Below are 25,167 nucleotides of genomic sequence, written 5' to 3'. Positions count from 1 at the left end.
ATTAATCTTAATGTCATAGAAGGATATTTTTGAAGAAGAAAAGCTCAACTGAAAAACATTTTGAAGCAGAGAATTTGATTCGGTATTTTTCTTTTTTTAAAATTTTTTAAAAGATTTATTTATTTATGTATACAAGAGCTGGGGTACAGGGTACAGGCCAGATATGCGGGGGTGAGGGGAGTTGAGAGGATTCACCAGAGATAGAGTGGGGAACAGAACAGGCAGACTGACTGAAATACACTGCTGAGGGGAGCAGCGGTCTGCTGCGCCATGTGGTGGCTCCCTGGCCAGCTGGGGGAGGGGAGGGGAAGCTGCAAATTGCTTCATAGTGCGGTGCTTAACCCCTTGTGCCACCAGGGAGGCCTCTGATTCTGTATTTTTCACAAATACGATGTGCATGTTGGCAGGGAAAGCAAGCTTACTTTTTGCAATGTATTTCAGTAGATCTGCCTGTTCTGTTAAAGAGAAAATAGTCCTGTTAAAGAGAAAGAAAGTCAGTTTTCTTTCACGATTTAATTGGCGTTAATACTGAAAAACTTTTATCTAACAATGACAAATGTATTCTAAGTATTGTTTATTTAACAATAGTTATATATATATAAAGTTTTGTTATATTGATTCATTATGAAATCTCTTGTTCCTTGAAAAAGTGCTTTTCAGGGCCTCCCCGGCGGCGCAGCGGTTGAGCGCTGGGTTGCGAAGCTGCCCGCAACCTCTGCAGCGCCGGTTCGATCCCCGGCTGCTCCCCGGCCAGCGGAGGAGGGTCCCGCATGGTGCACAGACCTCTCCTGCCGCCCGCTGCTCCCCTCAGCAGTGTACTTCGGTCCTTCTGCCTGCTCTGCTCCCTGCTCTGGCTCTGGTGAATTCTCTCACCCTCCTGCACTTCTGACTGTACCCAGTGCTTGTATAAATAAATGAATAAATAGATCTTAAAAAAAAAAATTAAAAAAAAAAAAGTGCTTTTCAGCTCCCTTTTAACTTAGAAATTTTGTTAGAAGAAAGTTGCTTAATTTACACATCAGGGAACTATGAGCACGTGTCCATTTCCTCTGCTGTGAGGTACCTCTGAGTCCTGTCCAGTGTAGTCACGGTTACCTCTTTTTGCTGGGTGTCTGGCCTTCACCAGGAAGTCTGCCTGCTTAGTGCACCAGAGACACAGAATATTTTTAAGGGGCAGCAGTTATTTTTTTTTTTTTTTTAAAGATTTATTTATTTATTTATTTATACAAGCACTGGGTACAGTCAGAATTGCGGGAGGGTGAGAGAATTCACCAGAGCCAGAGTGGGGAACAGAACAGGCAGACTGACGAAATACACTGCTGAGGGGAGCAGTGGGCATGGCAGGAGAGGTCTGCGCGCCATGTGGGACCCTCCCCAGTGGCGGGGGATCGAACTGGTGCTGCAGAGACTGCGGGCAGCTTTGCAGCCCAGCTCTCAACCGCCGTGCCACCAGGGGAGGCCCAGCAGTTATTTTCAATGATTGGAAAATTGATTCCCGTTCTTTAGTTTAAAGAAAATAATAAATGATACAATGATTTGTGAAAGAAATAAAATAATTTTAATGTTCATATTTGCTCTTTTGCTAAAAGTCAAGTCAATTTGGCGGTAATTATAGAATCAACCTGTCATAAGAGTGCTAATGAAACTTTTCCCATTATTTTCACTCAGGAAGCCCTGGAAGATCGTTTGGAAAGGATTAATCGAGAACTGGGTTCTGTTCGAATGACATTAAAGAAGTTCCATGTTTTGCGCACTTCTGCAAATCTTTGAGATTTGTAGGCATTAAATTTTGAGACATTTTGTTTGCACTAATGTATAATTATGCACTCAGAAAAGACGCAAATTATTTTGTACTGTTTGTAAGCCTTCAAACGGTGGTTTTACAATCATGCTATTCTTACACTTGCTATTTTATACTTCAAATGGCCACATATTTTCAAGATATTTTTGTTATGCTCAGGAATCTCTTGTATATTTTACTATTTAAAAAGTTTTATTTTTAAATAGTACATGTCTCCAATTTATATCAAGAATAAGAAAATGTAAACAGGAGGCAGCTTGTTTCTAAACAAATAGTGTTACCCTTTTACAATGAACTTTGCACACCGGTTTTATAAACTTGTTCTACATTGTGAATATGGTTCTTTTTTGACAATAAATGCTAAGAGCAGCTTCCATAATGATAGACTAGTACATGCTGAATGCAAAAAAAAAAAAAAATTACAGTGCACACTGAGTTTTAACTGTTTAGTTTTTTAAAAAAATGTTGAAACCTCTATCTTAGGGTGAATATTAGAATCGAAATAATGGAAATATTGCAAGTAATGGAATATTGGAAAACTACATGGTAATGCATTTTGTTTCCTTTAAACTTCATTATTGTAAGGAAAGAAAAGTTCTCTCATTTTGTCATACATACAGCACCTTTTGGGAAAAGTCAGCCAAATGGAGAGCTGTGGCTTTCTGCCCCTCCTGAGTGTACCTTTGCCACCCGCCCTGGCCAGTGAGTTGACAGACCGAACTTTGGTGACACACAGGCCACCACTCAGCGCTGGTTTCCTCAGTGTACTTGGCCTCAGCTATTGGTCATGTTGGCACGCAGACGTCGTTAGCCCCTCTGCACCCGCTCCACCCCTTCCACATAGGAGAGGAACCCCCAGCAGGTGCCATGGGACACCAGGTTTGGGGCAAGGCCCAGCTCGACTTGTCAACGCCCAGGCAATGTGTGGGGCTCGGGCTCATTGCCTTTGACTGGGCCCTGCTGCAGCCTCATGCCCACTGCCTCACTCAGCACCTCCTGGCTCTCCCGGCAGGGGTGTAGCCTCTCTGCTGGTCAGTTCCAACCCATGCCCCTGCCCACTTTTTGGTGGCCACTCGAAGCGCTGCCCACATACCCCAACTGGGTACATGTTGATTAACAGGCTCATCCCAAACCTTCACAGTTGATTCCCATTGAAAATGCTCAGGGTATAAGTTCTGGTTTCCCTTTGAGCTGCTACTCCCTTGCATGTGGCTCTCAATAGCAGGTGTTAGAACCTAGCTGCTAGCCTGACGGGGACCCACGTGTCTTGGAGCGGGATCTCGTATACCTTGCGTACCCCTCACCAAAGCGTCGCCTGGCCAATCTCTAGGCCTGGTCACCATAGCCATGCTCCCTTCTCAGCTTGAGAGGACTCTCAGGGAGGAGGGGACCTGACAGCTGCCTCTCTGGCACCTTCTCCAGAACTGAGCCTTTGCTCCTAGTTCCTGAAACCAGTTACCAAACAAGTAATCAAAATTACTTGTCAAGAGACTCAAGTGCCTTTATTCTTGGTATTTTCCCCTAGCCTTTTCTTCTCTTCCGATCACCTAGTTGTAGTAAAAATGTTTGTTTTGATTGAGCCTCATAGAGCTTTGTCAAGACCTGATAAGGGGATCGACTTTCCGGTAATAATCCCTTTGATGTGTTCTGTATGTGACATTAAAAGCTAACCTGGTATCTCGTTCCTATGTTTATTGTAAAACCTGCTACATACTTAAGAAAAGGAAATTGCCATTTCAAAAGAGATTATAGTTTTATCTTGTCAAGGAATTATCTTTTTAGTAGTCTGTATTGGCTTATTTGAGAAGAGAGATTAAACCCCATCAAAAACGTGCCTCTTGCAGATGCCATATGCTTTGATTGAAGTGTGTAATAATAGATTGGAAGTATCAGTTGCTTATTAAAAAGGTGGAAATTTTTTTTTCTCCCTAGCCATGAATGGGGAAGCAAAGGAAAATCCTTGTGGCAGTCTGCTGAGGTCACGCTTAGCTCATGACCCCTGGACCTAAAAACACCTCTAAAAGCAGAAAAAGTGGCCATCCTAACAGGCAGCTGTTACCCCAGGGAGGGAACCTGCTTTTGTTGCCAGCTGGGCCCAAGCTGCAGTTCGTGAATCTTCCACGTCTGAGAAGTGCCTTTCTAAGTGCAGATGGAGTTAATGCCTTCCTCACACCTGCATCTGTCCCTTCCTTTCCCTTCTGAAGCCTCCTGAGGTGGGGGAATGCCTTGCCATCCTCCTCCCTCTGGGAACCCCCAGTTAAAACTGAAATGTTCCAGCACAAGCAGTAGTTGCTGCAGTTAATGTGTGCTGACAGCAGCTGCTGTGCAGGGGGGCAGAGAGCTGGGCAGCACCCCTGGCTGTGGGCTGCCTCCCTCCAGTAAGTGATGGGGTACAAGGACTAGAAACTTCCATTAGGGGACAGGATGTCAAGTGCCTGGTGTCCGCAAGTTCCCATAGATAGTACATTTCATATTCTGAGTTAAATAGACTCTTGAAGTAGTGATTTAGTACTTTTTTTGTATAGAAAAGTTTTGTCCTCAGCAGGTGACTTTAAAACTACCCTGTGTTGGTTGACATTTATGTTCAGTTGTCTAAGATGTTCTTGCCAACTCTGCAAAAAATGAGCTTTCTGGGGCTTTAAATATGCTTCCTCATGGTGTGAGTTTATTTGAATGACTAGCAAAAAAATAACCTGTCACATTATTGGAAGACACTTGGATCTTAAAATATAGACTATTTCCCTTAAACGTATTGCCAATGTAATCAAAACAGTTGCTCCTCTGAGTGTTGCATAGCCCAACACCTAAGGGTGATGGCCGGTCAAGGCAGTCGGCATCCTTGGAAGCCCCCAGTCCTCGGAAGATCCAGATGAAGATTGACATGTTTTTAGAGTGATAACCCAAACGTGTTCCCTTTTTAACTCAGAAAAGCCAGGTGCTTTGCTGCTATGTGCATTCCGAACTCTGCACTTACATTTGGAAGGTGTAGTAAGTGGAGTAAAATTACATGCCTTTGTCGTTTTTTTACATATCGCAAAAGCATTTTCCACTAAGGTTTAATGTGCCGCTCATGCTATGAGTCTTTAAGCTTTAAACACCACCTCCCTAGAGGCCTCCGGGAGTCACAGGGTGGCTCCCATGTACCTGTCTCGATGGAGCAGATTTTGCAGGAAATCTGTTCCCGGCCCGGCGAGAGCTCTGTGGCAGTTTGACGGCATAGAAGACTCGTCAGTATTCTGAGGTCTCGTGTTACTAAGCCCTTCCCTCCGACCTGTGTTTTTCTTTCAGTAGACCCCTCAAACAGGAGGACTCTAGCCATAAATGTGCATTTGAGGGGTATTACATCATGTCACTGCTGTGACTTAAGTTTTGCTGTAAAGGTGACCAATCAATCTTGCTTCATAGGATGCTGCCTGCTGACTGTGCAAAGATCACTGCTTGTTGCAGTTTTAAAATGGAGTGGGAGGGCAGAGCTCCGGGCTGTTCGCTCTGAGCAGGGCCAGGCTGCATGCTGGATGCAGGCACCCACCAATAAACACCTGTGCACAGCCACCCTCTGCGGCTTTGCGTGCTTATTTGTACTTCATCCTGCGTGGAGTTCTCCGGGTCCTGGCTCCAGTGCACTCTGCAGCTCGCACTGGTGTCCAGCGGGGTGCCAAGAGCCTTGCTAGGGATGTGTGGAAGTCTCTCAGTGGGTTTGAGGGCACCTCTGGGTGGAGGGAAGGAGCCGAGGGCTGCGTGAGGGGATGCCCTCTGTGTGCTGCCCGGAGGCCGGTACTCTGAGGGCAGCAGGTGATGGCTTTCCTGGCCAGTGCTCACGCCTCAAGGAGACCAAACGCAGGTGGTGGCTTTGCGCGCCCCACCTCCCCTGTCCCATTTCATCCTGGGTTTCCTGTCGCTTATGCCGGCCCTTCCCTTCCCGCGGGGCGCCCCCGCGCCTCCTCCCCGCCCGGAACTCGGCGACAGGTGAGCCCGCGCCGGGGCTGGGCGTGGTGACCTCCACGGCCTCAGACCGCGGCGGACGAGCCCGTCCTTGCTCCGCAGACACACTGGGCCGCCGCGGCAGCCTCGCGCTGTGCCCTCGCGCGGCGGCGAGCCCTGGCGGGGCGTCCGGAAGCTCGTGGCGTCCCCGCGCCGGCCGGCTCCGGGCGGGCTTCCCGCGCGCCCGCTGTCGCTGCTCCCGGCGGCCCCGCGCCCCGTGCCCCGCGCGGAGCCGGCCGGCGTGTGGGGGCGCCCGGGGCCCGGCCCAGGCGTGGGGCTCAGCCCCCCGGCCCGCCGCGGCGCGCCCCCCGCCCGCCGGCCTCGCCGCCGCCGCCCGTTGATGGGCCGTTTCTCCCAGAGCCGGTCCCGCGGGCGGCGTCCGCGCCCCCCGCGCCGTCTCCCCGGGCCCCGCGGGCGTCGGCGAGTCCCCGGGCCGGGCGCCCCGCGTCGGAGCCGGGCGGGCCGGGCGGGCCGGGGCGCCGGGCAGGTGGCTTCCGGCGGAGCCGGCCCGGGCGGGCGGAGGCGGCGGGCGGGCCGGCCCTCGCGGGACTCGCCGGCTCCCCGCGTGGCCTGACGGAGGCGCCGGCCGCCCGCCGCCGAGTGGGGGAATGCGAGGCGGGCCCGGCGCGCGCGGGCAGCAGCGGCCGCAGGGGCGCGCGGGGCACGGCGGCGCCGCGGCGTAGAGCTGTCCCGGCCGCCGCCCGCCCGCCCGCGCCCCCGCGCCCCCGCCTCGGCCCGCGCCCCCGCGCCCGTCCCCGCCCGCCCGCCGACGGCGCGGAGCATGCCCGCGGGGGCCCGGCCGCTCGCCCCGGGCCAGCTGGCGGCGGCGCGCGGGGCCGCGGGGCGCAGCCGGCCGGGCCGGGGCCGCGGGGCGGGCGCCTCCCCGGCGGCGTGAGGCGGCGGCGGCCCAGCGCCGAGGAGGACGGAGCCGACCGCGCCGGCCGGTGAGTGTCTCCGCCGCCCGCCCTGCCGGGCCGGCGCGGGCGGGGAGGGAGTGGCGCCGCGGGGGCCCCTCGGGGCGCCGGGCCGGGCGGGCGGGTGGCCGGATCGGGCGCGGCGCGGCGCGCGGATGCCCGCGTCTCCCGGGGCGAGCGGCCGCCGGCCGGGGGCAGGTGCGCGCCGGGCCTGCGGCCGCGGGAGGGGAGGGCAGGCGCGGCCCGAGGGAGCGGGGGCAGCGCTCGGGCCAGCCGCGCGGCCGGGGCCGGGGTGGGGGCCCGGGGAGACCCGGGAAAGGGCGCGCCGGGCGACCCCGCTGGAGGCAGGGCGGCCCCGCCAGCCCGAGCGCCCCTTCCTGCCGGGCCGAGGGGCTGCCCTGGCCCGGAGCCGCAGCTTCCTCCCCTGCCGGGCCTGCCGATCAGGGCCAGGGCTGCTGGGTGGGGGACGGGAGGAAACTTAGGGTCCTGCCCAGAACTGCGCCGACTCTCCCCCACCCCGGAGGCCCCGGCTGGCCCTCTGGGTAAGCAGCAGGGTGCTTGCCGCGCGGATGTCATTTCCAGGCAAGTCCTCCAGCTCTGTCCCCTTTGCTCGACTTGCTGAATTCTGGATTCCTCTTCCTGCACCCCTCCCCCACCCTGAAGTATGGCGGGTGTGGGGGGGCGGGGTTCTCCAGACTGGGGCCTGCGGGCTCTGCCCTCCAGAGCCGGGATTCGGCAAGGGAGACCTCCTGAGCATCTCTCGGTCCACTGCCTGCTCTCTCTCAGCCCCCGCCTGGGCCTGACGGTCCAGACCATGGACTTGGGCTTTTGGGGGGCAGACAGCCAATTGCCCCCTTCCTGGGACCCTCCCCTACCACCCTGGCCCCAGCTCTCTCCTCTGAACTCTCACTGACTTTATCCTTCTGTGTGATTCTTATCACCCACCTACCTTTTGTGTCTGCCTTATCTCCCCTCCTGGAGGAAGAGGAATTTGATTCATCAGCTGGGTCAGTGGCCGGTGCAGACGCCCCCCTCCCCCCCTCCCCGGACCCCAGCTTCCCTGGCTCCTGCTCCCATAGGGAGGAAAACATGGGGAGCGAGGAGGCGCTGGTCTTGTGGCCAGTGACCGGCTGAGTGACCGGGACAGGGCACGCTCTGCTCTGATGGAGGCCAGGCCTGTGCTCTGTGTGCTCTGGGCAGTGAGGCTGGCTGTGCCCGGGCGGCAGGAGGGTCAAGGAGGGACTGTGGGGGTCACAGCCTGGCTTTCCAGAACGTCTGTGGGAGCGCCACTGAGTCACTCGGTTTCCCTTGGCTTGGTGGGTGCTTATGGCATTGAAAGAAAACCCCTCGGTGGGTGAGAGACCCGTCAGCTTCTGGGCCCCCTCCTGCCACCGTCCCATCCCCCCCGCACCCCTCCAGCCCTCCCAAGCCCCAGAGCGTCTTCCAGGAGCTGGAATGCCCTTCCTTTCCCGCCTACTGGGACCACCCCAGTCCCATTCACCACACGGGGCAGCTGTTTACACGCGCCTCCCCTCATGGAGCGCCTGCTCCCAGAAGGTCGTTGCTGGGTCACATCTCTGTCCCCCAGGCCGGCGCCTGGTGGGTGCATGCTGGCGTGCGTTAGTGGGCAGTGAGAAGGTTGGACTGCGTGACCGCAAAGGACCCTGCTCGTCCCTCTGCTCGTCCATTCGCTGTCGGGGACGGGCTCTGCCTTCCTGTCGGGGAGCCTGTTTAAACCCAGGCGCGTGTTCTGACCAGCCGTCCTGTCTGGCCTGGGAAGAGCCCGTCACAGGCACCGGGCACTTACTGGTAGAGATTAGGAGAAGAAACTTCTGGTGCTTTGAGATCACAGCTTTGCAGCTTTGGGGACCTGTGGGGGAGCATGAGGGCTCTGATGAAAGGACAGGGTCCCCTGCTTCTAGCCGTGGGCTGGGGCGGGGGGGGGGTGGGGGGGCGTCTGGCGACCCGGCACCAGGCCGGGGTCAGTCTGCAGCGGCTGGTTACAAGCTCGTGCGCCCACCTCTCAGCCTTGCTCCCAGAGAGCCATCCCTTTTTAGGCAGCCCCCCGAAAAGCCAGCAGGGCCCTGCCTGGCGCCTCGATGCCCCGCAGTCAGTATGCAGCGTCTCTGAGGGAGCAATGTTTGTTTCGTCTTTCCTGGAAAGCCCTGGGGTTTATTGGTTACACCCGACCTGGGCGTATCCTCCTCTGGTTTGCTGTCAACCCAGAATTGGGGTATGGCCTCCTCTGGCTCGAGCCTCCTCACAGGGGCTCTTAGGGAAACTTTTAATTCTTGAAATTGGTATTAAAAAATCTTGAATATTTTAGCATCATTTTAAAAATTTTCTTTAAATGATAAACAACAACAACAAAAAAGATAAACCAATATAGGTAGATCTATTTACTGTTTCTCCCCCTCCCCCCATTTAACTGCGTTTATTTATTTATTTATTTCTTTTGAAAACTTTCTCTTAGGCCCGAGGGCCAGGCAGACTTTGCCTCCTCCTGGGAGATGGGGTTGCCTCCTCCTTTGATAATGAAAAGGAAAGTGGGGAAGGAAAACTTGTAACGTTCGCGGACTCTGGCCCAGTGCGTGCTGACCCCACTGCCTGTGCGTCCTTCCTCCGTCTTCCCAGGGAAGCGGCAGCTCTGCCCGAAGGCTCTGGGTTTGCACCCAGTTGGGCCCAATGCCACCCGTGAGGTCTTTCCAGCTGTCCCCCCTCCCTGGCCCACAGCGCTGTTCACTAGCAGCCGTGCTCCTGCGCGTGCTCATCTGCTCCTCTGGACTCTGCACGTTGCGTGCCGGTGCTCATCTAGCCACATTCTTTGTAAGTCATCACTGAAGGTTCCTGGAGATCTGGACAGGTAAGTGACTCCCATACAATAAGGAGCGTGGCGCCGAAACCCGGCCACCTGGAGTGTGGTTCAAGAGATCCCTCTGCAGAGAACCTGGGGCGTGTGTTAAAAGTTGCTTACACAGCAGGCAACGGAGTTCAAAAGGGGAGACACCCTTTCTGGGTAAGGCAGGCAGGGTTGACTTCCTGGAAGAGGTGGGATTGAATGGGTGTTGATAGTCAGAGTGTCTGTAAAGGTGTGTAGGATTCAGTGTCTCAGTCTGTGGTTCTGACAAAGGCCCAGCAGAGGGTCTGCTGGAGTGACAGGAGGGTCAGTCCAGAGGCGAAGTAGGGAGCTGGTGAAGCCTTTCCAGATTTTCTTGGGCCTGGGAACCTGGGGAGGAGGATGAGTCCTGCTGCGGATGAGCGCTGAAGCCCTAGGTACAGCTCAGTGTCTGCTCACCCCGGCACCATTGAGGCCAGCCAGGCAGCAGCCCTCTAAAATGCGCACAGTGACCCTGACTTTCATGCACCCCGCCAACACCAGGACAAACCCCTGCTCTAGCTTCAAGGCCAGAGACAGAGATTGCTGTCTGGGCCATCGCCTTCCCTCGGCTTGTCCTATTAACAACTGCCCTTGCCAGGGGATGAAAAGGAAATCCCCCCAAAAAGCCTTCCCATCACAGGCATCTCGAACCCCCAAGCTGCCACCTGGGGGGAGAACGGGAACCAGCATCTTCATGCCCTCTCGCTGCTGAAGCCCCACATCCTTCCAGGGCCTTCTCATAGCGCCCTGGGTCGTGGGGAGGGGTTGGGAGTTGGGGCGCAGGGAAAGATGGAGATCCCAGGACAGCAGAATGTGGGACCCCTGAGGCTGATTTCCGTCTCAGGGTAGGCGTGAGGGGGCATGTGGACGTGGCACCTGAGGATGCTGCACACACGCACGCACACGCAGTGAGTCTCGTCATTCGCTGTAGTTCTCTTCTGTCGAGTTAGTGCACACTGAACCTCTGCTCCCTGCCAGACTCTGGTCTGAGGAGTTTCTGTTTAAACACACCGAATTTATTGTCTTCTGACGCCGCAACACTGGACTCGGCTACGACACCGGACCGTGGACACCGTGGTCCCTGCGAGCGCTCGGCCTGGGCGCCTCTGCCCGTGGCTCGTGGGTGCTCCTGGCTCAGGGCCCCCCTCAGGGCTCCGCCTTGCATCCTTGTCTCAGGTGCTTCCCTGTGAATGCAGCCTCTGTGGGAGGCACGTGGGGCCGCGCTTGGGCCCTCGCGAACACCCCGCCAGGCTTGCCCACCTGACGTCGAGCATCGAGAGCTGACCCGGGTGGGCGGCCTTGTCCCACTCGGGAGTCTCCAGGTTTTCGTTGCGATGCGTTTGAGAATGAGCCCGAAGTGCAGTTATTTGGGGGTTGTGAAATATATTTTGGTGAGTAGGGAAGTTTGTAAATGTGAAATCCCGGAATCCCGGAGACGGACATATACGCGCGGTCCTCCCGGCCAGCCCCGGCCTGCTCCGCCGAGCCCCATGCTTTCCTGCGGGGTGAGGAGGGGCTCTGCCTGCACTGCGCAGAGGAGGAGGCAGCCCAGAGCCGGGGGTGGGGAGGTGGGGGGTGGCCTGTTTGGCTGGCGTAGGATCGGGCCATGCTTGCTCACCCTGCTGGACCCTAGGAGCATCTGGCTCGCCTCCCTCGGCCTCACCTCCCCGGTGGTCACATCTTCTCCTCATGGGGGTTCCTCTGTGACTTTGTCACCACGTCCCCAGGGTCTCTCCAGCATCTGGAACAAGGCGCCCAGTGAGCGCTTGGTGCAGGAAGACCACATGCTAATGTTTCTCGTGTTCTTGAGAGCAGGGAGATGCAGGCACCTTCCTCACCCCCTCCCCTGTGCCCTCGTCTCCCCCTCCAAGCCTGTGGACAGGAGATGGCTGCTCCCACACCCGGGAGGCTGGGGGCCCGCTGACATCGATGGTCTCTGCTGAGAGGAGCCCAGGGCAGCTCTGCCCCCAGAGATCATCTTCAGGAGGCGCTCTCCCCGGCCGGGCCTCCCGTCGATGAGTCTGTGTGGTCACTGCTGGCTGAGAGTGCCCCCGTGCCTGGCTCCTCACTTCTGGTGCCTTTCCAGACACGTTTTGCCCCGGTGCCCTGCTGAGAGTGGCACAGGGGGTACAGACGATGCTCCTTCTTCTCTTCAAGGCTCTCTGCTCCCCCTTGCAGTGCTGGTTCCCAGCGGACAGATTTGCCCCCTGGCAGCTGGGGCTGCCCAGGTCTCCATAGGGTCTATCTGATTTTGCAGGCGTGAGCTCTTCCCGGTGCTGCCCTGCTGGGTCTGCGTGAGGCCCGGCAGCCTCCTGGCCTCACCTGGCTGAGTTCCAGAAAGGAACAGTCCCAGGGACCCCCCAGATCCTTGTGAGAGGTGGAGGCAGGACTGGCCTAGGGAGGGCTGCCGAGCCCCCCCCACCCCGGCTGTCTCCACAGCCCCTTGAAGAGCAGGGCCGGGCGTGGGGACGGAGTGTGGGGTGCAGATCAGTGGCCGTTCCTTTTCAGCAGGAAGTAGCTTCCCTGGGCTGGAGGTGGGCTGAGGACACGGGAGGACCGGGTCGGGCTGCCTTATCAGGGCCTCGGTGCTGAAAGGCCCCTTAATTGCTCTTCTCACCACTTTGTAAGAGTTGACTTTTCACTTGCTTTTTTTTTTTCCATAAGAGGGAGAAAAAACAAACATTCTGTGCAATTAGAGTTTTTCCCTCTTGGGTAATAATCACAGTGGAAAAAGCCAGTGAGTCCTTTGGACGCCGCACAGAAGCGAGGCTGGCAGAGCGGGGCACCCCCCGGCCAGGTCAGCCGACTCTGGGCTCTGCGCTGGGCTCGGAGTAAGCCCCGCGTGTTTATTTGGGGTTGTGGGCTGCAGCGTCCGCGCCGGGCACGGGACAGGCCAAGCGTCTGTTGTGGCTGAACCGGCTGGCTGCTGGGAGCCCGCAGCCCGCCGTGGGCAGTCGCTGACCACCACTGGCAAGGGAGCTTGCCTGGTGTGCTTCGGGCCGACGCTACACCGCCGCTTCTAGCAAAAGCGTGGAGAGCTCTGAGGGCCCCTCCCCCGCCTGGGCCTCCGCTGGCCTGGTGGGGCCCAGGCCCGCATCCCCCCCATGCCTGCGACCTTCTCCAGCGCCGTGAGCCGGTTCTGAAGGGGCTTGTCTGACTGGCTGGGAGGGAGATTTGTAGGAACCCAGTGGGGAAAGGTGCTCGTTGGCTACCCTGGGGCCGGGGAGCCGGAGCCTTTGCTGCTGGGAGGAGCAAGGGGGAGAGATCCTTGCCCCAGCTGGCAGCTGACCACTGGCCCCTGGCCCTGGGGTCCCCCGTGGTGCCCTGGAGTCTCCTGGGGTCCCGAGAGCAACGGTTTTCCTTCAGTGGGGACTCGCCGCAGGGTGGCGAGTTCACACTGCCCACCGCTGACCAGCAGGAACTGCCGGCGCTCTGGGGAACCGAGGTTTTGTAACACGTGGGAGAGTCTGTGTGACTTCCCGGCGGGGGTGGGGGGCAGAGGACCTGGGACTTACCCTCGGGCGAGCCGGGGGAGCGCTGGGGAAGCCAGGCCAAGGCCCTGACCTTTCCAGAGCAGGAAGGGCTCTCCGTTTCCCTGAGGCCTCGCGCTCACGGGGTGGCGCGGAGCGGGGTGGAGACTCCAGGGCGCTGCCAGCGTGGCCCTCCCAGTTCCCTCAAGTTGGCCTGGGCGGCCTGGGGGCTGCAGGACTGGGGTTTGGAGGATTCAGGAGAATAGGGGTGCCCACCCCATACCCACCAGGTTGACCCTTGACGGTGGACTCTTCAGCCTACGAGATGGCAGCCGTCCCCGCTGCCAGCCCAGGCTTTCTGGGTCTGGCTGCCACCCAGGCCAAGGTTCCTGGGCTTCTGTGTCTTGGAGTCACCACGGGGAGTCATGCGGCATCGTATCCCACTGGCGCTTCCTGATCTGGTTCGTCCCTGTGTGCGGACTTCTCATTTTGGGTTTGAGTGGCAGGTCCTGCTTTTACCTCCTGCCACGTTTGCTTCTCAAAGAGGCCAGAGGGCTCCAGGAGGCCGGGCGAGTTCCCCAAGGCGGGACCTGGGAAGGTGGCACAGCCCTGGGAGGCCTGGAGGGACCAGGGGGTGTGTGCATGTGTGTGTGTGTGTGCGCGTGCGCATGTGCACACGCACGTGCGCGCCTGTGTGTCTTGGGTCTTAGAGGGTTCACACTTGGGAGGTGGGGCCTTCCCATCCCCCTCCAGGGAGGCCAGCTTTCAGACTGGCCTGTTAGGGCCGCTCCGGTGGATCCCCATGTACAGGGGGGTCGGTTTGTTGAAAAGAGGGTAGCTCAGAGGGGTGTGCTTGTCTCCCTGTCCCCTGGGGCCGGCTCAGTCTGGGCCTTTCCCTCCTGCCCACTTCTGCCCTTCTCCTGGCCCTTGGGTCATTGGAGAAAGAGGAGGCACCGAAGGGTCTGTTGGGAGCGCAGGAAGCAGGTGGAGAGGGGGCGCTGGTCTGGGACTCTCCTCCCTGCACTGCGGCGCCTGGCAGGCTTAGGTGACCCAGGCGGGCTCATGTGGGAGCCGCTGGCCCCGGTCATGGTCACTTTTCCAAGTTTCAGGGTCCACCTTCCCCAGGGGTCTTGGGGGATGTGTCCACAGCAGATAATCTCGTTCTTGGGCTATAGGGAGACACATCCCCGGGGCCCCTACACCATGCAGGCCACACCCTGGGCCTGGTATAGTCCCCAGGCCCGGGGTTCCTGGCCAGGGGGCTGCAGGGACAGGGGCCGAGTCGTCCCATCTGGGCCTCCTTGGAGTGCCGCTCCTGGCTCTGAGCTGGGAGGATGGGGTTGATGAAATCCCTGAATGGAAGGAAATAGGAGTGGGCTGGTGGTCTGTGCAGGAGGGGAGACATAAGTCCTGGCCAGGGAGCCCTGGGATGGCTGAGCCGTGGACCACCCCAAAAGTGGAGTGAGAGAGCCCTGTCCCCCTGCTGGCTGCCTGTTTTCTGCTTGCCCTGGAATCCCAGCCAGTGCTGGGAATAACTGGAGGATTCTAAGCCTCTGGGTATACTCAGGCCTCCATACAGAGGGAAAATGCAGGTTCTTGCATGGGGAGCCCGAGGGAGCGAGCAGGAGGGGCCACCAATGTCCAGCAGAGAAGGGGGCCTGCGCAGGGGGCCTGCGGAGGAGGCGCTGGCTGCAGAGAGCGGGCGGGGGAAGAACATGCAGCTTTTTTTTTTTTTCAATCAAAGCAAAAATCATGTAACGTAAAATGAACAACGGTTTTGAAGTGTATGATTCGGTGTTAACACATGTTCACAAGGCTATGTGGCCACAATTTCTGCCTAATTCCAGAACATTCTCGTCGCTCCACAAGAACCCCTGCCCCCGTGAGCCACCCTCTCCACTGCCCCTCCTTCCGGGCGTGGCTGACACTCATCCTGTCTTTATCGAGTTGCCCCTTCTGGACGTGGCGTGTCAGCGGAGTCTCCAGCATGTGACCTTTTGTGTCCGACTTCTTTCACGTCTGCTGTGTGTTTGTGGCTCATCCACGTGGTAGCAAACATCAGTTCCTCTCCTTTTTTGTGTCTGTGGTAAAATATATATAACACTGAATTCTTTCAAGCCATTTTTAAGCGCACAGTTCAGCAGGATGAAGGGCATTCGCGTTGTGCAAACATCCCCACCTGTCACCTCCAGACTGTCCCGTCTTTCCCGCCTGAAATACCAGCCCCGCCGAACACTAACCACCACCCGGTCCCTGGCCCTTCTTTGGGTCTCCCTGGACGTGACTCCTCTGGGGACCTCATGCACCGCTGTCCTCGGTGTCCGGCGGGTGTCCTCCAGCTCTGTCCGTTCACCCACCAGGTGTCAGATTCTCCGTCCCTTGCATGGTGGTGGCCCACTGGGTGGACTGCGCCTTCGGCCTGTGTGCGCGCCCCAGGACATTTGGTTGTCTCTCGCCTCCGGGATTCTGTTGACTTTGAGGTTCTGAGTGGAGAATGGAGATCAACAGCAGAAGTAGGGGGCGGAGGCATCCAGAGGCGTGAGCCATACCTGGGCGGTCGGCCTCTGACCGCCTCACTTGTGTGTCGCGTGTCTGTGTCCTTCTCGCTAGGTCACAATGTCACCTCCCAGGGATGTGTGTGGATGCCCGAGAGGCTGCACGCGGCGGTGGTCAGGGTCAGGGACAGCCCAGCTTGTCACGGGCTGTAGGTATTGGGGTCGGTGGTGCTTGGCCTTCCACCTGTGGCTCACCTGTGACTTGACCTGCCGGAAGTTTCCCTTCTTGCACAGGTCCAGAGCAGCTCTCGGGGATGATGGCGGGTGTGTGTCCTGCCTATTGGTGGCCCGCAGACCACTTGCCAACTCTTGTGGGTAGCAGTGGGAGGGGCATGTGGGCCCCAGAAGCACACCCTTGGGCCCTCCCTGGGAGCCAGGAGGATGGCTCCGCAGCTTCCCGGGTGGCTGAGTCAGGGTGGAGAGTCGGCCTGGAATTCACTGAGTCACACTTGCCTTCATTAGGCTAATTAACTTTCGATGTGAATTAGCTCCTGCGCTGACTTAGGAAATCCATTATCGGGCCAGGCTGGTCTCTGTGCAGCGGTGCTGAGGAAGCTGCCCCGCGGTTCCACATCCACCAATTAAGGCTGCTTAATTATTAACCGAGGGCCGGGATTAGCGAGGAGTCACATTCATCATGCTTTATTTGAGAATTTTAAGGCCGTTTACGATTAGGCCTAATGCGGCTGATAATCGCACTGGGAACCCTGGGCGGTGATCGTGGTTCGGGCGACGGGGAGGGTCGGCCACATCGGAGGGCTGGCCCATGGCCTGTGGCAGGTCACGGAGGTGGGGGTGTCTGGGCAAAGTGCTGGCTAACATGGGGAGCTTCACGACACAGCTGGAGGTGGCGCCTCTGTCAGGCCCCCGGGCTGGGAGTGTCCTCTCTCCGGGGCCTGCACGGTCCCCTGTGATGGGCCCCATGGTTCAGGTGAGGAGACAAGGCCTGGCGTGGAGTAACTTGCCCAGGGTCACGTGTCCAGGGGTGTCCACACCGTGGGTGGCCCTGCGTGTCAGATAGCTGCCCGTCAGTGGCCCTGGTCGCTAAACAGGCTTTTGGAGTCAGCTGGGCTTTTCAGAGCCCACTTCTGGGCCTCAGCACGATGTCAACTTTCTTTGTTTGCTTTAAAGTGGGAAGAGGGGCCTCCCCGGTGGCGCAGCGGTTGAGCGCTGGGTTGCGAAGCTGCCCGCGGCCTCTGCGGCGCCGGTTCGATCCCCGGCTGCTCCCCTGGCCACCGGAGGAGGGTCCCGCATGGCGCGCAGACCTCTCCTGCCGCCCGCTGCTCCCCTCAGCAGTGTACTTCGGTCCTTCTGCCTGCTCTGCTCCCCGCTCTGGCTCTGGTGAATTCTCTCACCCTCCCGCGCTTCTGACTACCCAGTGCTTGTATAAACAAAACAAACAAACAAATAAAATAAATAAATAAATAAAAAATGCCTCTATTAAAAAAAAAAAAATAAAGTGGGAAGAGTTGTCCCGTGTTCCCCTTGGAGAGGGGACACGCCTCACTTCCAAGGACCTCTGTGTGCGGGAGGGTCTGTGCCCAAGGCGGGGCCTGTGGTTGTTGGCCCATCCCCCACCAAGCCCCGTGGCCACCATCTGGGCCGAACTCTCTGGGGCAGCGGGGAACTCTCTGGGGGAGCGGGCACAGCAGCTTACATGACCCGTCCGGACCTGTCCCCACGGCTCAGGGACCCCCCTTTGCTGTTGAAAGGTGTTGCTCTCGGAGCCTCGCCAAGCCCCCAGGCAGCTGGCTCCAGGAGGCAGAGGCTTTATTTTTAGCCACAGCCGCTGTGGCTCCGTCACTATGGAGATGCCAGGCTGGGGGCCCACCAGGCTCCATGCTTTTCCCACTGGAGAGGAAAGAGGGTCCTGTTTCCTGATTCTTTCCCGGAACATGGCTTCCCAGGCAGCCTGAGCTTATGAGGGGAGACCTCAGGCACGTGTGTGTGTGCATGTGTGCCTGCGTGCATGTGTGTGTGTATGTGTGTGTGTGAGAGAGAGAGAGACAGAGACACACACACAGAGAAAGACAGAGAGACAGAGAGGTGCTGGTGCCGTCGCTGCTGCTGCTACTGAGAACTTGCTTGGGACTGGCCCTGCGTGGAGCTGAGGACACAGCCTTGTGAGCTGTGCTGTGTGACCTTGGGCAGCTGTGCTGTGTGACCTTGGGGAGGTGCTTCCACTTCCTCACCTGACAAGTTGGGGTGAAAATTCCCGCCCTGCCTCTTCTCTGGATCTGGTGACATAGTTAATTTGGACAAAGTCTACAAGCAGGTTTGAGTGCTGTGTGCATGTTGTATGTGTGCATGTGTGTGTGCATGTGTGTCCAGCACATAGCCTCACGCCAAGGTTGTTCTCAGTAGATCATCTGGAATGTTCCCCCTCCTGTCTCACTGCTTTCACTTGTCTTTTGGGTTCTCCATTGGAAGGCAGAGGAAGAGAAGGTGGGAGAGAAAAGCACCCCAGTCCTTTCTACATTTATCAGGAAGGACACATCTAGATTGAAACAGTGCCCCCTTCCCACCACCTGCTGTGAAGGCACTCTCTTCCGTCCCTGCCACTGCGTCACGGCCCGCCCCCAGCGTGCTCCTTAGCCCCGTCCCCACAGTGGGCATCATGAGGCTCAGAGTGGTTAAGGGATTTGTCTAGAGTCACACAGCTCTAAGCCCCAGCGCAGGAGCTAGGCCTGAACTCCCTTGACTATACAACCATTCTTCCTGCAGGTCCATAGGAAACTGCGGCCATAACGTGGGCAGAGGGCTTGCCTCTTCCCTCCCTTTAAAACCGCAGGCTTGGCTGTTATCCAGAAAGTGGAAAATAACAAGTGTTGGCGAGGACGAGGAGAGAAGGGAACCCTATGCAGTGTTGACGGGACTGTAAAATGGTGTGGAAACAGCCTGGCAGTTGCTCGTCTGGTTCAACAGAGTTACCACGGGGTGAGTGAGTGAGCAGAATGTGGCCGGGCCACTCAGTGGGCACTCAGCCACAGAGAAGAAGGCAATTCTGATAGTGTCGCCCACGGGTGAACCTGGAAACATTAGGCTGCGAGGAAGAAGCCGGTCTCAACAGGGCACTGCTGTCTGCTTCCACTTTGGGAGGTGCCGAGGCACATTCATAGACAGAGAGTAGAACGGCAGGCAGCAGGGGCTGGCAGAGGGAGGCGGGGAGTTGTGTTTATCGGAGATGGAGTCCAGCTTGGCAGATGAAAATGTCCTGGAGGCAGTGCTGACCCCCGCACAATGCCACAGTTGTCCTCGACACCTCTGAGCTGTGCAGGTACAAGGGAATAAAACCTAAGAAAGCAACTCTCAGACTTCCCTGGGGCCCCTGGTGGGCCCTGCTCTTGCATTTCTGGACCCCCCCGGCCTCTCCCCGGCCTTGGAAGGGCCGTTCCTGGCGGCGGAGGGCTGGCCTGGCCGCTGTGCTGGACGGCATCCGCCTGTGGAGGCGGGGCCTGGCGGGGGGCATGCCCTTTGTGGCTGTTGTTTGCTCTCGTCGAATGGAAAGATAAATACCTTTTCAAAGACCAGATGCCAACTTCCTGGGGTCTGGGGTGTCCACAGCTGTGAAGCGTGTGGGAGACGGCTGCCCGGAGCAGGTGCTGCGGCCTGGGGGCCACTGTGGGTGTGCAGACAGATCCCCTCCAGGCGAGGCGGGTCCCTTGCAGCCTCTGCCACTTCGGCTCCCTCTCCAGCTTCTGTGGCTTGCACTGGGCCGGTTCTGAGGTCAAAGGGAGCAGTGCGAGCACCTGGGCTCACCCCTGCGTCTGGCCGTGGAGGTGCTGGGACGCTTGGTCCCTTCCAGGGAGCGGTCACAGGCCCCGAGCGCCCCGAAAGTGCAGTGGAAGGTGAGGGTGGTCTACTGGTTGGGCCGGGGGCTGGGTGATGTGGTTTGTGGGAGTCCAGGTGAGCCTCCCTTCCCCTGCCTCTCGGAGCCTCCTGCTTGTTGCCTGGGCTGCTTCACGAGGAGCCACAGCAGACGATGCTCTCGCAGTCCACGGGCAGATGTGTCGGCTGAGGGTGTGGGTAGGGCTGGCTTTTCTGGAGGTGCCAGCGAGAGTCTGCCATCCTCTCTCCCAGCTGGTGGCTGCTGCCCTTGGCCAGCGGGTGCAGCGTCCACCTCTGCCTCCTTCTTGGGTGGTGTCTTCCCTCTGGCCTGTCTCTTAGAGGACACTTGTAACTCTGGGCTCAGCACCCACCGACTCCAGTCCGACCTCATCTTCATGAGTCACATCTGCAAAGACCTTATTTACAAATAAGGTCACGTTTTGAGGTACCAAGAAGCATGTGACTTCAGGGGGCTCGCTTCTCAACCCTGCCTGGCCTCCATCGTATTGAATGAATGAGTGAATGAATGTCTGTCTGTCTGCCTGGTGTGTTGATGCAGAAGGTGCTGGTGTCCCTGGCATGCTGCAGGGGCAGCTCCGGGATCCCCCCTTTCCTGGCCAGGCCTCTCTGATGATGGCCTCTCCACCCCCAGTCTGACACCCGCCGCCTCCCCACTCTACGGCTTTCAAGATAGAAACAATAATTATTGCAGGGAAGGCCACGGTACGCTGGGTATTCCGGCTGCCTTTCTACCCGAGATCTCAAAGCTCTCTTTGTTTCTCATCCTCTGCCCTGTGGCCAAAAAAGACCATATGGACGGACGACTCAGTGACCTTGGACTAATCAACTCTCCTCTTTGAAGCTCAGCCCTTGCCTGTTGAGATTGAACTGGGATTCAAAAGTCTTTTGGTCTAGGGTTATTTCTGTTTTACTGCTGAGAAGACTATGGGTCAGGGAAGCATGTCTTTGGGTCCCATGTGGGGCAGGGACCAAGTCCAGATGCCCTTGTTTGCAGCCTGTCACTGTGTCCTCTCTGCCACTGTGTCCTCCTGCAGGAAGCCCTCCATGGTTAACCCGACTCATGTGGTTCCTGTGGTCCTCACTGCCTTGGGTGTGACACATAATACGCTAACACCAGCCACCTGTGCAGTGTGCAGATGGTATACAGGTGCCGGGGGCTTCCTCTATGCCCCCCGCCTTCCTCTGTAGTCAGGAGCTCTTTGCTCAGTGCCTGTGTGGGCTCCCCAGCATGGCGCCCAGCCCAGGGCTCCTCACACTGGCTTGTGGACCAGCCTCAAAAACATAAGTGGATGATTAAACATTAAGAAGTCTACTGAAGATAAAAAGCAAACAAAATGTAACTTAGATGCTCTCGCTGGATGCCAGAAAAGCATTTGATCAAGTTCAACTTCATTACTCTTAAGTAACACAAAGCATGAGGGGTGGCGCAGGGTGTCAGCCGAGCGAGAACGGCAACCACGCCAGTCAGGCGCTTCCTTCCTGTTAGACGCCTTTTCCAAAGGCGAAGGGCCTTTGGAAGGGGCCTTTTCCAAAGATGGTGCAGGAGCATGGGACGGTCTGAGTGCTGTGTCAGGAAGGAGGCAGCCTCTGAGGGGCGCTCCCTTTGTCATCCCAGCACCCCGTCTCTCAACCACGTTATGCCTCCTGAGGGGTTAAAGCTAGTGCGAAGCGCTGTGAAGGGGCTTGGAAAGCTTTGAGATGGGTGTGGTGTCTGTGCTGGGACTTCAGAGTGGGGAGCGTGACCCCACGTTGCAAGATGGTGGGGCAGCTGGGTCAAATCACAGACACGCAGGGCCTCCCCGGTGGCACAGCAGTTGAGCACTGGGTTGCGAAGCTGCCCGCGGCCTCTGCGGTGCCGGTTCGATCCCCGGCTGCTCCCCGGCCACCGGAGGAGGGTCCCACATGGCGTGCAGACCTCTCCTGCCGCCCGCTGCTCCCCTCAGCCGTGTACTTCGGTCCTTCTGCCTGCTCTGCTCCCCGCTCTGGCTCTGGTGAATTCTCTCACCCTCCTGCACTTCTGACTGTACCCAGTGCTTGTATAAAGAAACAAACAAACAAATAAATAAATAAAACATGCCTCTATAAAAAAAAAAATTTAAAAAAAAAAATCACAGACACGCAGGCACATGGTTTCCTGGGTGAGGGCTGGCGGAGATGGGGTGCCCTTCGGCCCCGTGACCTGGGTGGCTGAACCCAGACAGCTGCCCGTGTCTGCCCTCCTCCCTGGAGCCCGGAGTCCTGGGGGAGACCCGCCGGCCAGCAGCAGCGTGGTGCAGACAGTAAGGCAGGCCATTCGGATCCCCTGCCCTGCTGTCGGGGTGCTGTACCTCTAAGTCACATGCAGCATTGTCAGCCAGTGTTACTGCATTGGGGGAATAACACTTGTTGAATTAAATATTCAGCATCAGCTTAACTGCACTGCCAGTGGGGTACCTCCCTTTGCTCTCCTGCCTGCTTATGTCCCTCGATATCAGTGATCGATGACCCTCGATATCAGTGATCGATGGTCCTGAGACGTTAGGGAAGGAGGAAGGTGGGTGGAAGCAGAAACCACCCCCGCCCCCGCATCTTTCCAGCCCCAGGTCCGCAGTTCTTCAGCACCCGAAGAGCATCACTTATTCCTCGGGAGCTCCCTGCTCTCTGCGGTCCCCCAGTTCCTCCACATCCTCCGAGACGATCCCAAACGCCCGCAGTGGCCGTGGCATCGTACCAGGCCTTCGCTCGGCCCTCGAGAGAGATCAGATGTGTCCTTGGCTTATGGAACCTGCAAGCTCATAGGTTACCAGAAAGCAATAAAATAATAAGCTGGATAAGGGTCATACTTGATATGGAGGACGCTGTGCGGGGAAGTAACGCCTTGTGCTTGGTGCCAAGTTGCAGAAGAGTTGACAGGCGCATGGAGACTTCCCGCCCTTGTCAGCAGTTTCCCAGTTTTCCTCCCTGTCGGCAACTCGCCTTTTTTGTGTGTGTACCATTTCAGGGCGATTCTCTGCATACATGAATTTATATTACTTAAGGGGAAAAAAAAAGCAACCCTGCGGAGGGCTGCTGACAGAGGCACGCCTGCTTGCTTGAGCAGCCCAGAGATGGGGTGGTCGGTGGCCAGCGGGTCACTGGGGCCCTTGCATGGGGCCTGGGCAGCTGTCACATGTTACACCAGGGCCCTGCGGGGCAGCTCTGGGCTATAACGGCAGAGGACAGAGCCGGCAGGGCCCTGGCAAGTCTCCTGTAGGTGGGTGTTGCAGCAGATCTGCCCTGCCCTCCCCGGCACATTTCCGGAAGCAGCGCAGCCTGTGGGGTCGCGAGGTGTCTGCCCTCTCTCAGCACTTGCTGCTGCGCCGTCGCTCTCGGGGAGGCTGTGCCAGTTTACACCCCCACCTCAGGACGTGTGAGTGCCAGCCAGTGGTTTTTAACCTCAAAACCTCAGGCGGGGAAGAGCTTTTAGGTAAAATGAAAATCTGGAGAAAACGTGTGAGAGCCTCTTTTACCGCAAAGGGCGGCTCCGGCTGGGGTCCTGGCACTGCCACGTTAGACCTCAGTGCCCTTGGGTGCCAGCAGGCGGGCCCCAAGTCCTTGGGCAGCTGCGGCTCAGAGGGCTCCTTCCTGGGGTGGGGGCAGAGGCTTTGGAGCCCCTCCTCCATCAGCTCGTCCGTCCCCAAGTATCTGAGACGCTCCAGGCACCTTCTGGACCCCAGTAGACTTCACCTTTGGGGCGAACCCAGATGTTTCGTGGGGCTGGGACGTGGATTTCACAGACCTGTGAAATTACAAAATCGTGTTGCCAAGTGAGGATTATTTTTAAAGAGCTGCCATTCCCAGACCTCCCCTGGGCCCGGGGGGGGGGCGGGGGGGGGGGAGCGGTCGTTGAGTGGGGACAGAGTTTGTTTGGGGCGATGAGGATGCTCTGGAGCGGACAGTGGTGGTCGTGCCCCTGAGCCCGGGCCCCTCATCATGGCCAGCATCGTGTCCTGACAGTTAAGTCCACGCGTGGAAGAGCCGCCCTGCCCCTTGGCCGTCCCTCGGGGACGGAGGACACCTGGAAATAGGAAAGGCCGAAGGATGAAAAGAATAAACAGGGCTTTCTGAACACTCAGCCTCTTAACCACGTTGTTCGCATTTCACCTTGGACAGGTGAGGGCAGGGCATGTGCAGGAGAGCTTGAGGGCTGGAGCTGGGATGCTCCCCACGGAGAAGCTTGGGGTGGAGCTGGGGTGCAGTCCCAGTGGCTCCTGGCCTTGGGAGATCCTCCCCAGGCTTGGGAGGCCCGCCTGACCCGCGCCAGCCCGAGGCGCTGGGCACAACGCGGCTTCTGGCTTCCCCGAGCTTGAGCGGACGGCTGTCCTGTGTGGGCCCTGCTGCTGGGGCGAAGCCAGCAGCTCTGGTGGGGACTTGCTCACCGTTTTCCTGGACCCCCAGCGGCTCAGAGAACCTTTGCAAAAGAACTTTTGCCCAGCCCCAATGAGAACTATTTGAAACTGCTCGGTTCCTCCCAGCAGATGCCAGAGCTGGGGCTCAAGTGTCCAAAGATGCCTGGGGGGCCTCCCTGAGACCCCAGCAGTGCTGGTGAAACCATCATCCCGGACTGAGTTGTCAGGACACCCAACCCCTGTGCCAGAGCTCTCTCTCCCTCGGTCAAGGCTGCCTCTGAGAGTGAGTGAGCCCTGCTCGTGGTGCCCACGGGTGCTCTCTGCAGCCCAGGGTCTGTGGGCCTCGCCCCGCCTGCAGAGAGAGGGCTAGTCCTCGGCGGCAGCCAGATCCTCGATTGGCCACACGGAGACCGCTGACCTGGGTCACCCGGTGGCCAGAGAAAGCTGCCTCCCTCCTCTCCGTCCATGGCTGGAACGCAGGTCCCAGGTGGCCACGGGCTTGGACCCGACCTACATGTTCCCAGGCCCCAGCACTTGGTCCCGGCATCTGAAGGCTTTAGAGGGTTCGCTACAGAAGGACCCTAACGTGTGGGTCCTGATTGGCAGAAGCACAGCCCCCCCCTTCCCTGCAGGTGTGCCCCTCAGAAAGCCCCCGGCAGAGCCCTGCGGGCCCCTGACTCAGAGTTGTCGGAGGATGACGTGACTCGTCCTGCGCTCCGACTGCCGGGCTGACACGGCTCTCCCGTGGGCGGCGAGCGTATGCTTCCCATTAAGAAAATTGCTGCTTTAGAACAGGCTCCGAATGGAACTTTTTTGCTTCTACTAAAATTAAGAAAATAATAATAAAACAGCCCACCAGGCGCCCCCAAGTTAAAAAGGAAAAAAAAAAAAAAAAAAACCTAACGTCAGCCCAGAAAAAATAACTCAGTGTTCAGCCTGGTGTCAGAACTCTAGAGCCGCGCGGGCAGAAGCGCTCCTTCAGGCAAGGTCAAGGTCGCCAGCCTCCAGCCTCCGCAGCGGCGCCTCCGCTGGTCCCTGCCTCCCGGCGTGATGAAGCGTCGGTCCAGGCAGCCTCAGAGTCAGGCAGATGTTTGTGCAGGATTTGTCTCTGCGGCTTCCCCGGCAACCCCTGGAGATCATCTGGAGATCATGGACACCCCCCCACCCCCAGCCCCGGGAGGGCTGCAGAGCAGGGCTGTCCTGCTGAGCTGCTGAGCTGAGGCTTGTTTGGAACACTTGAGTCCTGGAGGGTCCTTGGTGGAGGGAAGCTAGATGGGCTGTTATTACGGGCGTTCTGCCCACACGGGACAGACCCTGGGCTGCCGGGGAGCTCTGCTGCCCTCCTGCAGGGG

General features: G+C 57.9%; 2 protein-coding genes across 4 annotated transcripts in view; both read left to right on the top strand.

Moving 5' to 3' along the window:
- Positions 1–5,368, top strand: part of MPHOSPH9 (M-phase phosphoprotein 9) — a 48,168-nt gene extending 42,800 nt beyond the window's left edge. The window contains 1 exon segment of the mRNA XM_054695401.1: positions 1,669–5,368. Within this exon segment, the coding sequence (XP_054551376.1) occupies positions 1,669–1,770 (102 nt within the window). The 3' untranslated portion in view covers positions 1,771–5,368.
- A 1,321-nt stretch (positions 5,369–6,689) lies between these two features.
- The window catches only part of PITPNM2 (phosphatidylinositol transfer protein membrane associated 2), a 108,596-nt gene continuing 90,118 nt past the window's right edge, over positions 6,690–25,167 (top strand). For all 3 annotated transcript variants that reach the window (XM_037511267.2, XM_037511269.2, XM_037511268.2), the window contains exon 1: positions 6,690–6,726. The gene's annotated coding sequence lies outside the window, so the exon portion shown is untranslated. The remainder of the gene's footprint in view (positions 6,727–25,167) is intronic.

Source organism: Talpa occidentalis, unplaced genomic scaffold (assembly GCF_014898055.3).
Source record: "Talpa occidentalis isolate TD23 unplaced genomic scaffold, MPIMG_talOcc4v2.1 talOcc4.14, whole genome shotgun sequence".
Lineage (NCBI taxonomy): Eukaryota > Metazoa > Chordata > Mammalia > Eulipotyphla > Talpidae > Talpa > Talpa occidentalis.
This window is presented reverse-complemented; position numbering and strand designations above follow the sequence as displayed.